This window comes from Nuphar pumila, chromosome 2 (genome assembly GCF_984573655.1).
Source record: "Nuphar pumila chromosome 2, dmNupPumi1.hap1.1, whole genome shotgun sequence".
NCBI lineage: Eukaryota > Viridiplantae > Streptophyta > Magnoliopsida > Nymphaeales > Nymphaeaceae > Nuphar > Nuphar pumila.
Genome location: NC_143250.1, coordinates 13,331,217 through 13,346,410, shown reverse-complemented (window position 1 = coordinate 13,346,410; position 15,194 = coordinate 13,331,217). Strand labels below are relative to the sequence as shown.

Genomic DNA, 15,194 nt, shown 5'->3' with positions numbered 1-15,194 from the left:
TTGTGAGTGTGACCCCTCTCAAGTCAGAATTCTCAGTCACCATATTAAACAAATTTAAAATTTTCTATTATAACAACACAAAGAATATAGATAAACAAACAAACGACGGACACAAAGCATATGCTATTGAAAAAACATTACAAAAAACAAACATAATAGCCTATAAAAAAGCTCGAACGATTAAGGAAACAACCAAAAGAAACAAAGAGTATTCCTTAATCATATATTTAATACAAGATATGTAATATATAATCATAGAGACACTCACATAAATGATTTAATAAAAAAATAAAATAAGATATTGAACATGCGAAGATAACTAAAAAATCATGCAATTCTTCCACAACATAACTAACTCATGCCAATGTTTAAAAAAAAACAACTTATTCAAGCCATAATTTCAAAAAAATAATAGGTTTAGCGGTTAAAGATGTGCTTATCAGACATTGATTTTACATCATCATCGTTCAACATATCCATCCATATATGTTGGTTGTCTAGGTTTGAAAAAAAACTGCATTGGATGATTATTAACTCTTTCACATATCCAGTTTTATGAGACATCAAAGACACAATTTTTTTATAGCTACTATTTTTGTAAATGATTATAGATCTTCAAGTAGGGTGATCAATGCTAGGGTAATGTACTCTAACCTGAGTCTGTCATTAATTGTTTACACCAATCACACAATATATTATTCATCTAATGAAAATAACATGTAAAAAAAGATAATTCATATACACTTCATACATTCAATTAACATAACTGCCTACAATAACTACTTTGAAAACCAACTACTCACAATAACCCCTTAACCGCTATTCAATAGTTATGGATAAACCCTAACCCCATTACACCAACACAAAAATACCAAATATTAACTCAAAGATAAGCAAGCAAATATAAATAAGCTACAACCCAAACAAATATATATACATATATATATATATATATCATAAACATAGCAAACCCTAAATGGTAAATTCACTAGTAAATATTAAATAAAATATAAAAAAACATACAAAAATCATCCACAACAACAACCAAACACAAATACACATTGAGTTATTAAATGCTCATATTTAAAAAAATCAAAATAAAATATTATATATATATATATTGTTCGTATGAAACTCAACTTTTGACCTGACAAGGAAAGTCTATGAGAAGGATGATATTGCAACCTCATCAAAATGCAGTAAAAAAAATTACAAGACTCGCCGCAAGAGGAGAGAAAACATACTTAGGGTTCTAGAGGGAAAAAGGTTACGATTCTTTTCAGAAACAAACAGAAATGATAAACAAAATGAATAAAACAACTTTATAAACGATTCAGCAAACCATGTGAAGTTACATAGGTTTGCATGCCAAAAATTTACACAGATCAATATGTATTTGCTGGTCTCTTAGGAGAAAATTCACATATTTGGGAGGAACTTCACATATTTGAGAGAAACTTTGCATAATTGGGAAGAACTTCACATATTTGAAGGAACTTTGCATATTAGGAGGATATATATGCAAGTTTAATTAGGTATTTGCAAAGTTTTGAAGTTTGAGTTTAAAAAGATATTTGCAAATATTATTATGTGAACTTCATGATGTTTGCAAAGGAAAATGTGTGGACCTCTTTTTAAGTGAGAGTTTGTGATACCTGATGAGCGGAGTGATATATCACGCGAACTTTGTGAGTTTCGCATATATGAAAGGTAAAAAGGTCCTAACAATGTTGGGTTGTTTGCAGTTTTGGTCATTGAGCAGATTTTGGCAAATTATATAGTTTTTAAGAAAACACGACATTTTTACTATACAATATAGTCATTTTTCGTAAAAAAAACCTACTTATACAATAATAGATGTGTTTATGGGTTGGTATGTTGATTATCCATGGAGGTTCAGTGGGTTTATTACATGGTTTTAGTTTTCAAGTGAATTCTAGATTAATGGGTGCATTCAAGGTGCCAAAAGTTGGAGGGCAGAGAAGTGTGGATTATGGAAGAAATGACATAAATGGTGTGTTTGCCTGTTAACTAAATCATCCTAAGTTATAATGATCCAAATTGGATGGTGCAACGTCCATGGCTCTGTTTGGGACCCTTTCCTTGAAATGAAAACACTATTTTCATGTATTGCCAAATTATGGCATTGAGGATAAAATTGTCAAAAACATTCTCTTATGAATTGTGTTGTTTGGGGGGGGGGGGGGACTCCATTCCCAATTCAGTGTTTTGGCAACATCGTTGCTCCTTAATAGCAGAAAGCATGACAGTACTGGAAGAAACTGCAACACACTTTTGATTCAAGGCTTTCAAACATATCCTTAGTCTAATTTTGGGTTCCTTTTAAATATTTATTTGGAGTTTTCTTAGGTATGTGTATTTACATGATATGAAATTAAGCTTTTGAGGTAAGACTTCACATCTTAATTGTTTACTAGCACTAAACCTTATACTCAATATGCATATATGGGATCCATTTTTCATGCAGAAATTACTCTTTCTTTTGGCACAACACCCTCTTGAGAACAAAAAACACGGTAACATTTCAGGTGCATTGAGAGGCAGTTACAAACTCATTTTTGCAGAAGAATCTACCTTCCATGCACACCCTCCCTTAGAATACAAAGGTGCATACTATGGTTTTAATACTATAAGGATGAGGGTTAATAACGGCGACATAAAAGGTCACGACTATTGATTAAGCAATAACAACAACTTTAGATATCCCCGTTAATACCTTGGCCCCGAACAAATGTCTCTATTATGGACATGTCTATAATGGTGGCTTAAGATATCGCTGTTATAGGTATGTTTATAACAACAACATTATATAGACATAAATATGTCGATGTTATAAACATACCTATACTGTTGATCTTAGCTATCGTTGTTAGAGGTATGTTTATAACGATGACATTATATGACCATTATGATGATGAGGGTCAATAGTGGTGATGCTTCAACGGCGATAATACAAGTCATCATGATTGATCAACTACGACACACATGTCGTTGTTATAATCACGCCTATAACAACAACTTTTTATATCCCGTTAAAGATATGTCTTTAACGATGACATTATTTGGCCATTAAATATTGTTGTTAAAAACACTTTAATGACAATATTTAATGGTCGATAATCTCGTCATTAAAGATCAATAATGAGGACATATAAATATCACCATTATAAGGTTTTACTTTGTAACAACGACCTTGTATATCTGCATTATGTGATATACTTATAGACTTTATAACAATGACATTTATTTTGTTGTTATAAATTACTCTATAACAATGACATTTATGTCACTATTATAGATTACTCTATATAAATGTCACTGTTATCGAGACTATAATTAGGGTTTGACGGGCCTTTTGAATTCTCTCTCTCTCTCTCTCTGACCTCCCTCCTCCCTAGTCGGGTGACACCGCCGGACCCTGGCCTCCCTACTTGGGTGACACTGCTAGACCCTAGCCTCCCTCTCGAAGGTATCTCTCTCTCTCTTTCCTCCTCCTCTTCTCTTATCTTTCTTCTTCTTCTTCTCATTGTCATAGGTTTGGCTCTGTCGAACCCAGCCCGGGTTGGGTTCGGCTTTGTCAGCAATATGCCCACAAAGATCATGATGTAAATGCATAAAGCAAATTGTTATCATTGCATGCACTGCAATTCCTCGATTGACAGAATGATTTTGATCACTGTTCTTATGCAAGAAAAAGAACAACATTTTTCTCGAGTGAGACAATTGATAGATAAACAACGATGTTTTTTGTTGATCAAGGATATTTTCTGGCAATAAAAGCTAATAAGCAGTTTTCCTTCCAGGCACAAGAATGGTTAATAAGTTTTGGTACAAATGGTCTGGACTATATGGTTGTCTTGAATTGATGGAAATGAAGAGAGTATATGGTTCCAAATTTCATATTTGACAAGATATTATTACACATAAATGCTTGAAGAAGCAGAAACTTTTGTAGGCTATAAAAATGCTTCCCAACTAAAACCTCTAAACTTGGTTAATGAGAAAATGAGACATCAAAAATGTTTTCCAACTTTTTCTATTGAACCAAATCATGATTGCAGCTTATATGAAAGCAAAATCATAACATGATATATATGGGCCTTTTACATTTTTCATTTCAATCTTGCTTATATGATTAGAACAAATCAAGACATGAGGCTTGTATATTTAGATACCTATATTTCATGAAAAATCCTATAAAACTAAGACTTTGTTCTAATTGCTCATCAACAATCACTTTCCTTCATCCCAACTAGGGATATTAGCTCTGTCGAACCCAAACGTGTATTTAATGGATCCAAGATTTGATGATATGAATGTTGATTATGATGCTATCCTACTGATATAAGACCTATTCAATTTTACTTATTTTGGACTTTGAAACTAATAGTGATACTTTTCTTTCTCTTTGTATTGATATAGTGTTACTGAATGTTGTTGTTTTCTTGTTTTAAATGTTTATAAATGTGTTTGTATGCATGCTTCCATGGCCATACTCTCATAATATAGTGTCTGCAAATGTGATCAGCTTAGTAAGAACTGAGTTTCATTCCAGCACAACTTTTGTGAGCACAATATTACAACACAAACCAAAAAATAGAAAACATAGAAGAAAGAAGTCTTTCAAAGCAGTATCCAACAACCAACTTTTTCATGAGATGAAATTATAGAATTAAAATTACCATAATGTGCAAACAAGTAAACAATTATAGATATGAAAAACTACCATTTTTAGGGATCCTATTTGAAAATATAACACACACTAAATTTCCTTGACAAGTACTGCAGTTTGTCATCCAACAATTAATTTTTCCTTTCATAGAGTTAGTTAAGCAATAAAATCGATTTATTTTGTTGTTCTATATAAACTAGTTCAGAAAAAACTCAATCGCCATCCAAAAGGATCAAGTCTAAATTTGTGAGATTTTATCAATTAGAAGGTCTAAAATCTATGACAATAAAGGAAAAGAAATATAGCATAACAAACTTTTGTTGTTAGGGAACAAGTCTCTTATAATTCTACAAATAAAAAGACTACAAAAACATCAACAAGGAAGTGCAAGTTAAAAAGGGACAAAGTATTTTCAAGTGTTTTGCATACAAGGGAGTTAAAGAGACAAACAAGATCCAACCAATCATTCAGCCTTCTTCTATTCTCTCTCTCTCTCTCTCTCTCTCTCTCTCTCTCTCTCTCTCTCTTATGAGGTCATATGATTGCAAGTGATTTGAGGTTATATGATTGTAAATCACACAAGGTGGAATATATCATATGTACTATTATAATGAATATCGATAAAGTAACACCAAACAAACTTAAATTGGTTTATAAAAGATAAAAGTGACACATTTAAATAAAAGTATTTTATTTTCAAAATAAATCAATTAATAACATGCAATATATGCAATGCTTATATTAATTTGTCATATTTTTAATGTTTTTTATGTGATTCATTTAACTTTATATAAAATAGATGGTTGTTAAGAACCATATGGAGAATTAAAATTTATGATGAATTTGAGTAAAAATAAAATATATGTAGAAATGGATCCTTGACCATCTAAATGTATATCGGTTACTGCAACATATTTTGCATCACAAGCAGAGAAGAAAAACCCTGTATTGCAAGAAAGTCCTAATTAGTTGGTGGACTCATGGCTAGACCCATAATTTAATATAAATATAGTTGAACATCTACCTATTGAAGTGTTGACAAAGCATCTAGGATCACAAAGAAAGTGTATTGTAATTGCATGTGTTATTGCTCTATCTTCTGCCTTTGTGTTTTTTTTTCCTATTGAAAATGAGTTCAAAAATGTATATCAGTTCTTCATAATATATAGCAAATTTAATGTTATTCTTGTATGATGGTGAATATTCTTGTATGATTCAATTTTGTACAATATAGTTTGATCTAATATTATTTGCATGAAATTAACAAATGTCGATATATAGTCATTCACGATGAGGACATGCATGTTCTTTCTTCCTGCGGAACGATTCACCACTCACCAGGCAAGCTGAACACCTAGGCCAAATCTACTTTTATATCACATGTATGTGATACTTCGAGGGAGGAAGAGATATACCTCCAAACACCACAGGCCATTGCAGCTCTAGAGTCGTCCACGGTGGCTTAAGGTAAATATTAATATAGTATTTCTTTTGTATAAATAAAATTTTATTATTGTCATTCCTATTAATATATATTTGTTTCTTACAACAAATTAGTAACTATAGAATCTTCTCAGCATAAACGTGAGAAGAACAAATATGTAGCCCACCATAAGCAAATCAAATAACAAAAGGCTTCAATAAGTATCAAGCCTGGGATACAATGAGTCATGGGCGCCTCTGTATTCTCTAAGAGGCTTTTGTGCATCATCAGAGAGTTGGCCAATATGACTCATAAGTCATAAATAAAGGTCCCAAAGGAAGAGAAGATGGTGTTGCATGAGACAGTTTATGTATGTATATTGCTTAACTATGTTTTGATAAATAGATTAATTCATAAAAAAAGTATTACTAATTATATTATGATAATTTGGTGAAGGCAGAGTTTGATTTAGACAAGGATATAGCTGAACATTGTGCTACCATGGATAAGCAACTTTAGCTATCATACTCAAGGGTGTGAGAAGATTTTTACAAGCATTACAAAATGTTAGAAAACCACGACAAAGCAATAAAACATCCTTTCGAAGGAGTCGATTCTGAAGTATGGAAAGAGATTTGTAACTTTTTCACTATAAATTATTGGATGGTAAATACTGAATATATATTCATAAGTAAATAAATCTTTAAATTTTTAGATTTTCATGAACTAATTGAATTTTCTTTAGTTAATAACGAACATCGGAGAAAAAATTTGTGAATAGAGCAAAATAGACATTTCAACATACCAGTAGATCATTTTTGTACATTCATGGGTTTCATATGAGCATTAGTCTCTTATTCTCTAACTTTGTTTTTTTTCATATAGTAGTATAGTGTTAAATATGTTTGATTTAATAAATTCTAAATTTGTTATTTGCAAACTGAAATAGATGGGCAAGAACCGACAACGAGTGCATTCTATAAAGAGGTGCACACCCATTCAGATAGCATGATATTCATCTGCAGCGAAGCAGAAGACATTTTTGTAAGTAACTCACACTTTGTAGTAGCAAAGCAGAATCCACATTCATTCATTTTATTTTGTACATTATCATTAGCTACTAATAACTAAATATTAATGTCGTGCAGAACAAGCTGCATTCTATGGAGATTGAAAGTGATGAAACATGTTCTTCATAAGAAAACCCATCGATATAGCAGTGAGATATCTTTGTCAAAGTCCTTGGGGAGCAGTCTCAACATGTGAGAGGGATATGTGCATTTATCATTCCATCCAAAGGCAAAACCTATGTTTCAAAGCTATCTTCTCAGTTAGAGGCAACATAATTGAAGCTCTAGCAATTAAGAGAACAAATGGAGCGAGATAAAGAAGATCGAGAGCGAGACAAAGAAGAAAATATGAAGTTTAGAGGGCATATGTAGACTTTCATAGATTCTCTCAGATAGAAGCCCCCATCCTAGATCTCTCTTATTTTCTCGTAGATAAGAATGCAAGATGCATATTTGTTGGATGAACATGTCATAGTTTTTTATATCATGTTATGTTTTAAGGACATCTATCTGTTTATAGTTTCTTTTTTTGTTTGGCTTGTACTAAATCTTTTTCTGTTATAGTTAATGTGAAACTGATTATATACATATATATAAACTAGTTTTAAATATATATAAATTGATATATATATATATACATATATATATTTATTAATTGAAGTTGATATCCTCTTGAATGTGAAAAGGTGTTTTATTAATGTTATTTTTATGCTTTTTCAGATTTTCAAGTAAGTGCAAGAAAAGGTGAAAGCATTATCAAGTTTTCAATCGTAATATGATTAAAATATTTGTATGTTATAATACAGAATTCTTGTACTGCTATCATCATCATTAACACTGTCATAATTGAATTGTCACATTGTAGTCATTCTTGAAGTGTGTTTGTTGCAGGTTTGGAGAGGATATAAGGGAAGGGTTTGAAGAAGATGTGTGTTTATTTTTTGAAGTGTGTTTATATTTGAATGTATGTTTGAAGTTGAATGTTTGAGGGGGTTGGAGAGGGTAATGTTTGAGGAGGCTGAAGAAGTGTGTTTGTTTTTTGAAGTGTATGTTTAAAGTTGAATGTTTGAGGGGGTTGGAGAAGATGAATGTTTGAGGAGGTTGAAGAAGTGTACTTATTTTTTGAAGTGTGTTTATATTTGAATATATGTTTGAGGGGGTTGGAGAGGATGACTGTTTAAGAGGGTTGAAAAAGTGTATGTTTATATTTGAATGTATGTTTAAGGTTGAGTATTTGAGGGGGTTGGAGAGGATGAATATTTGATGAGGTTAGAAAAGTGTGTTTGTTTTTTGAAGTGTATGTTCATATTTGAATATATGTTTGAAGTTGAATGTTTGAGGAGGTTGGATAAGTGTATGTTCATATTTGAATGGATGTATGTTTGACGATGATTGAAGTGTATATTTGAATTATATTTTTTGTTTTATTTAATGTAATAAAAAAATTAAAACTAATATAAAAATTTATTTTGTAGGTTTAAGGCTTATAACGATGACATTTCTGTGTCACCATTGTAGGCCTTAACACTATGTCATCGTTACAGCCTATAACGGCGATGTAATTGTCGTCATCATAGCCTAAAATGGCGACTTACTTCTCGTTGTTATAGAATATAATGAATAGTTAATTATCCTCGTTACAGGCTATAACAACAACACAAAAATGTTGTTGTTATAGATAAGTCACCATTATAGGGTGGGTTAATGCTAGTGGTATTCCCACTTCTAGTGAGATTTTCCACCGATATTGGGCCACACATTAATGATGACCTATAAATGTCATCATTATTACTTAACTAAGGCAAAAAATTGGCGACCATTATAGACCTATAGCAGCGATAAATAGGCCAATAACAGTGAGAAACATTACCGCTATTGACCCTCATCCTTGTAGTGTAAGCATTTAAAAACATATAAGTCAGCTATGAGACCCTAATTTTTTAACTGGTCACCGAGGAGTTAAATGAGAGAGTTGGATGATTAGGACATGCTATCATAATCGAGGGGTCTTGGATTTTATGGGATCATCTTCCCAATTGCCTATATAAATAAGAGAAAAAAGATACCGAAGTTCAAATTGACTTTATTGGGCCAAGTTTAGGTGCACCTTATTACCAAGTGGCTGGTATTTGACCCATTGATAGACTACCTAGTACTTTTTTTATAACAAGGAGCCCTCACCGAGAACTAGATCACTTAATATTGAAAATTGTGGTTTATCATGATGCTAAAAATAGTCTATAAACTTTAATTTGAATAATATAAGAAATATTATCAAAGAAATATGATATATCCACATATGATTATAATTAAGTGTAGAATTTCATTACTTTATTTTATGAAAAACAATCACATACCTTTTTTATTTTTATTTATTTGAAATAATCATAGTGATGAAAGCATGTCAATTTAAATATGCAAATAAAATCTTTATAACCAAATCAATATTCTAAATTAGTATATAAGATCATAAATTAAAATATCTAAGCATATCTAGATGAATCAAATTTCAAATAATTTATACTTATAATTAAAAATAAATATATAATTATAAGCAATAATTAACAACATGATTTTAGTTAAGATAAAAAATAAGACTAAGCTTATTTAAATAAGAAACCAAATCTACCATTTGAATATCATACATTTTTTAACATGAAAGAGAAGGGATTAGTTTTTTCTTAAAAAGATAGAATTTAGAGAATTTAATAAGCTTTCCAATGCATTAAAAATCATTGCATTATGATATACAATTGCGAAGTTATGATTTTTTGCAAGCTAATTATGCCAAGTGCTATACAATTTTGGGTTACAGTGTCACCCAAATATATGTATAGGATCCAAATACGAATTTGAATAAATAATATACATAAATTAATAATAACATCAAGAAAAAGAAAGATAAAGTGTATCTTTCACCAACCAAACTTCTCAAATCCATGTTGATTGAAAAAGAAAAAAAACAAGGTGCACAGTTAGATCAACTTACTTCAACTTGAACCATCATCAAAAGATAATAAAGCTTAAGTTTTTGTGTCCACATTAAATTTAAAAATACACCGAACGGGGTAAACCTAAGCTTGCCTATTGGACACGAGACAAAAGGCTACCCAGAAGGATTTTTCCATTGCTTTTGTGTCCACATAAAGTGTATCTTCCTAGGGTGAAAGACTCTATTTATAGAGTATGGGGACTCTAGTCTCTCATTAAGAAAAGAAGTCGTAGTTGATATAACCTCCAACCACACTTTCTTAATGGATAAGGTCATCCCTCACTAGGTAGTAATTTTAATTAAAATGAGACTTTAAAAGTTGTAGAGATTTTAGGGATACCAAAACAAAATTTAACAAACACAATAATTACAAACATGTTTTAAAAACAAGATTTATAAAAAATGCCTTGTTTGGAAAATCATAATTTTCACTTAATATATGCATATTTATTAGTATACTAATTGAGACCATGTTTTTAAGGTTTGACTTTAATATAATGTGCTCATATCACTGTTATGATCATCATAAAGACTTTGTTCACTAAGTATATAGATATGCAATGTCAATATAAGATACACTAATTGTCTAAGACCAAAGTTTGCATAGCCAATTGTCTCTCTAAGGCTACTATCAAGTGTGGTTATCAACCATTGCCTTTCTAAGGCTACCTATCATCATGCATATCAAATTGCCTAACTAGCAAAGAGACAATGTCAAAATCTACTGTAAGTGTATCCATGTTTTGCCGTCTTTGTTGAGTCTTTGAGTGATTCTCATATTGGCGCCATGAGTTGGTTTATCTTTTGAAAGCCGTATTTTTAAAAGACATTATTATAAAAAAAGAATAAGATACACTACATCTCTCAAACTTACTTAAACTTGTACCCCTAACCTGATTTGTGAGACATCAAAGACACAGTGTATCCAAAGTTTTGAGGTTGATTTTTTTTTTCGTGTCCAAATTGATACAACTTATATAATATAAGTTTTACGATAAACTCATCTTGTAACCAAAATTAGTAAAAACAAGATAAGATCTTGCATAAGTCATAATTGCATGCAATACAAAAACAACTCATAAACATAAGCAATGTCATATTCGATTATCCATCAATTTCATTAATATGCAAGAACATATAATATATTCAACACTTAATGAGCCAACAAACTGCTTTAGATTTGTAAATATGAGATAACAAGGATAGCGAGCTAACGATAATTTTTCTTGTAGTTGATCCAAGTCCAGATCCACGTATTGCTGCACTCAAATTGAGCCTGTATGCTAAGTGAAAGCGGATCAGGTCATGTTGAACATGAGCGTTTTTGCTCATGTTGACATCGTGGCCATCCAATTTGCATTTTAAAAAGCTCAAAAGTCAACAAAACCATGTGGCATTCATCCAAAATGCCACTCATGTTCAGCATGACCTGATCTGCTTCCATGCTAAGCATACCAAAATAAGAGCCTAATCATAGTCACAAATCTCATTCTCCATAAAAATTTGTGAGGAAACACTCATGATATTTTGAAAAGGTGTATTTGTCATCAAAATATCAGTTTATTTAAATATGCAAAACACATAAATAAAATAATATAAAAAAACTAGCAAAAAGCGTTTTAGCCTGTTAATATCGGGTCAAAAATCTGATAATTTCGAAACATGCAATATTGAGAAAATATCATGTTTTTCTCGATATAATACAACCCTGTGAAAATATCATGATTTCATGATATTTTCGAAAAGTTGGTGACGTCTGTGACTATGAGCCTAGTCCTTTACATTCCTAATCCTTGCCCTAAAAAGCAACATAACCATAAAAATGAAAAGGCATAAAACGACTGCGTGAAAAAACAAGGTCCATGTCATGCCGCCATGTGTAAAGTTACGAACACCGTTTTTTCATTTTTACCATGAACTATTTTGTTAACCCTACGGTGCACACGTGGCGGCACCATAGTTAGGGATGCAAATGTAGGTCCGATATCCAACGCCTCTCTCTCTCTATCTATATATATATATAACAGTGACAAATATCGCAAGATTTATGAAAATCTCGCTATAATATCGTGAGCAGGCAATTTCTTGCGAGATTTTTAAAATATCGTGAGATTTATGAAAAAACATAAATACCACTATAATTATGTTTTAAATAGCTATTTATCATGAAAAATCATGTATTTTTTAAAAATATTTTTAATATTTTATTATAAAAAATATATTATTTATTATATTTTTATTACCAAGATTTTGCCAAAAAAATGTGAGATTTATGAAAAATTTTCAATTTCTCATGAGTTTTTGAAAAAGAAACGTTTGTCACTATGATATATATATATATATATATATATAGTGAGAGAAAATCAATAGAATTTTACTCATTTTAACATGCACCTACGGGAACTGGGACCGTCACCGGATTTGAGATTTCATGGTGAGATCTAGGTCGGACCCAAATCTTTTACTAAAACCCTTTTGCTTCCATTCTAGTATTTTCTTGACTTTAGGGTACGTTTACTTGCACTTTTCTCGTACAAATGAATCAAATGTGTAAAAATGTCATTGGAAATGAGAATGTGATTCCATCACTTTTTTTCTTTTGTAAAAAGAGTAAAACTAATTTTATTAATAAAGAGGGCGCAAGGAGATGAGAGCTCGACCCCCAGCCTAGGTAGAACGGACGGACAAACATTGAAAAATGGTCGAGTCCAAGAGACAACCTCCTTGGGCCATTTCAGCTTGACCATTAGGAATACATTAGAGAGAATGTGCATAATCAACATCTTCCGTTGCCGTAGCCCACCCGGCCACCACCACACTTTCGGCGCCATCATCCTCTGTCTCCTGGACTGAACTCGGGCTGAGCCCAGATTAACTCGATTAGTGTTGCTCATAATGAGATTAACGAACCAAGATGAGTTTGGAATGAACCAAGCCCAAACACTAGACTTTTGGGCTCGGGTCGAGCTTGTACATATAGTTAGTTGCTCGAGCCAAGCCTGACTCAAGCCCTACTCATGTGCATTCCTATGCTAAATGGTCCATCCGGTGAAAACAATTCAAAAGGCAAATGGGAGTTCATTTCTCACCTCACCACTCATTTTCTAATGTTTGTTTAGCCAATGCATCGTTATCACGTTTAGATGACAGCCCAAATCTCATGTGACTCAACCAAACATGAGCATGTTTGCAAGTGAACAAGATGTGATTCATTTTAACACATGGTCTCATGTGCATCATTCACTCAATGCAAATTTTCAAATATTTGCATGTGAAAATTTTGCCTTGGGGGTATCGAAATCCTCACAATTGTGAGAATCCAATACACACCTGGAGGCCAAGCAAACTTTACAAATGCCAATATCGTGCTAAAAATAGTACTATTAAAGTAGAGATGCACCAACCCCCAGAGAAAGTGTAAAGGTCAAGACACACGGTTCAGCCATATTTAGTAAGAATTGAAACAACAAAAAATAAAAAAATTGTTAATAATGTATACATGATTGAAAAAGTTTTACCTTAAAAAAGATGAATGAAGAACAAAAAAATACAAAAAATCGAGTTAAAAAAATCAACAAACAAAATTGCGGGTTAATTCATATTTTTTTTTTGGGAAATTCTAGGAAAAACCGCTTCTCTCACCGGAGTCATTGGTGTAATAATTTTCTAAGGTCAACAAATATCTATATGAAATATTTTCTTACCATACTAGCGCTTTGCAAAGTATTATATCCAAAAATAAATTTTATTTTCTAAACCCTTTTTTTACCAAAAGAACATGTTCTCTGCCAACATACTGAAAAGGTTGGTGTTTAGTATTTTTATTTTTTATTCAAAGTTTTATTAAAAAATACGCGTTTTCAGTAGAGTTCAGCTAAAGTAAACTACGGGCTCAACCACCAACGGGGCTCGGCTTGTCCAGTAGGAGCAGCTAGTGCACGTCACCTTATGTTGGGAGGTTGCAGGTTCAAAACCCATTGGTATAGTTGTATAACTGGTAGGGTCTGCCTAACGCAGCTTGCCTTTCAAAAAAAACTATTGGCTCAACTATGTATGTACAATTGTACAGTCAAGGTAAGTATAGATAATTAAGACAACGAGAAATTGAGGCGACCTTTTTTTATTTTAAAGTGATAACTAAGTCAGCCAGTTATTTTTCTCCCCAAAAAGAAAAAGTCAGCCAGTTATTTTCATACAGTATTTATCGTAAGTATGCAATTTGCTACTCTAGTGAACTTTTGGATATATTTTGTTATAAAAAATACATGATTATCAATTAATGGCAATTAATAATTAACGTTAGCACTTTTAGGGAAGGAAAATAAAGACCAGATTTTACTGGGTTTAACGTTACCTGCAAGTCCAAAGGAGGAAGAGTCTTCTCTCCATGGTGCTCCTTCAGAACCACCGCTGACCCCAAAAATCTCGAGCTCGAAAGTTCTCGTTTTTTCCCAATCCAGGGATTCTCTCGTGGCATGGCGGCCAACGGAAGCTCTTCTGTGAGTTTTTCCTTTTTTTTCCTGCATCTTTCTTTTGGTAGAGATTAAAGTCTGATCATGATAATCTCGATCTCTTCGAATTTTCGCCCGTTTTCCTTGTTGGATTTTCGATTTAGGATCTCTTGAGGATTTTTGAATCCTACCCGCAAGTAATTTTACTGTTTTTTTTTCTGATTTCTTTTTAATTTGGGGGTATTGTCTGGGTTTTAGGTGGAGAACGATAATAGTTTGGAGAGGATCAAGAGGCAGCTGACTTTTGGTTCGGGAAGGAACTTACTGCAAGGGCCGCTTCTCAAACGATCTGAAACGGTCTCACCCACGTCGAAAATTTTCCTTTTTTCATGAAATTTGCCCAATTTTATGAGTTTGGTTGAATTTTTAGATACTGTGAAACGTTGACAGTTATGTTTATTATGAGTTGGTGTATTGTAATTTAGTGTCACTGCTTTATATATTTGAGTCAATTGGTTTATGTGAGTTTGATTTGGTGATTGAATTGTAGATTATGGGATGTTGT

At 32.1% G+C, this 15,194-nt stretch overlaps 1 protein-coding gene across 1 annotated transcript in view; it reads left to right on the top strand.

The window, feature by feature from the left end:
• The first annotated feature begins 14,536 nt into the window (after positions 1 to 14,536).
• SWAP70 (Pleckstrin homology (PH) domain-containing protein) overlaps positions 14,537 to 15,194 on the top strand; it is a 64,167-nt gene continuing 63,509 nt past the window's right edge. Inside the window, exons 1-2 of the mRNA XM_089995292.1 lie at positions 14,537 to 14,677; positions 14,888 to 14,986. Of these exons, the coding sequence (XP_089851418.1) occupies positions 14,654 to 14,677; positions 14,888 to 14,986 (123 nt within the window). The 5' untranslated portion in view covers positions 14,537 to 14,653. The remainder of the gene's footprint in view (positions 14,678 to 14,887; positions 14,987 to 15,194) is intronic.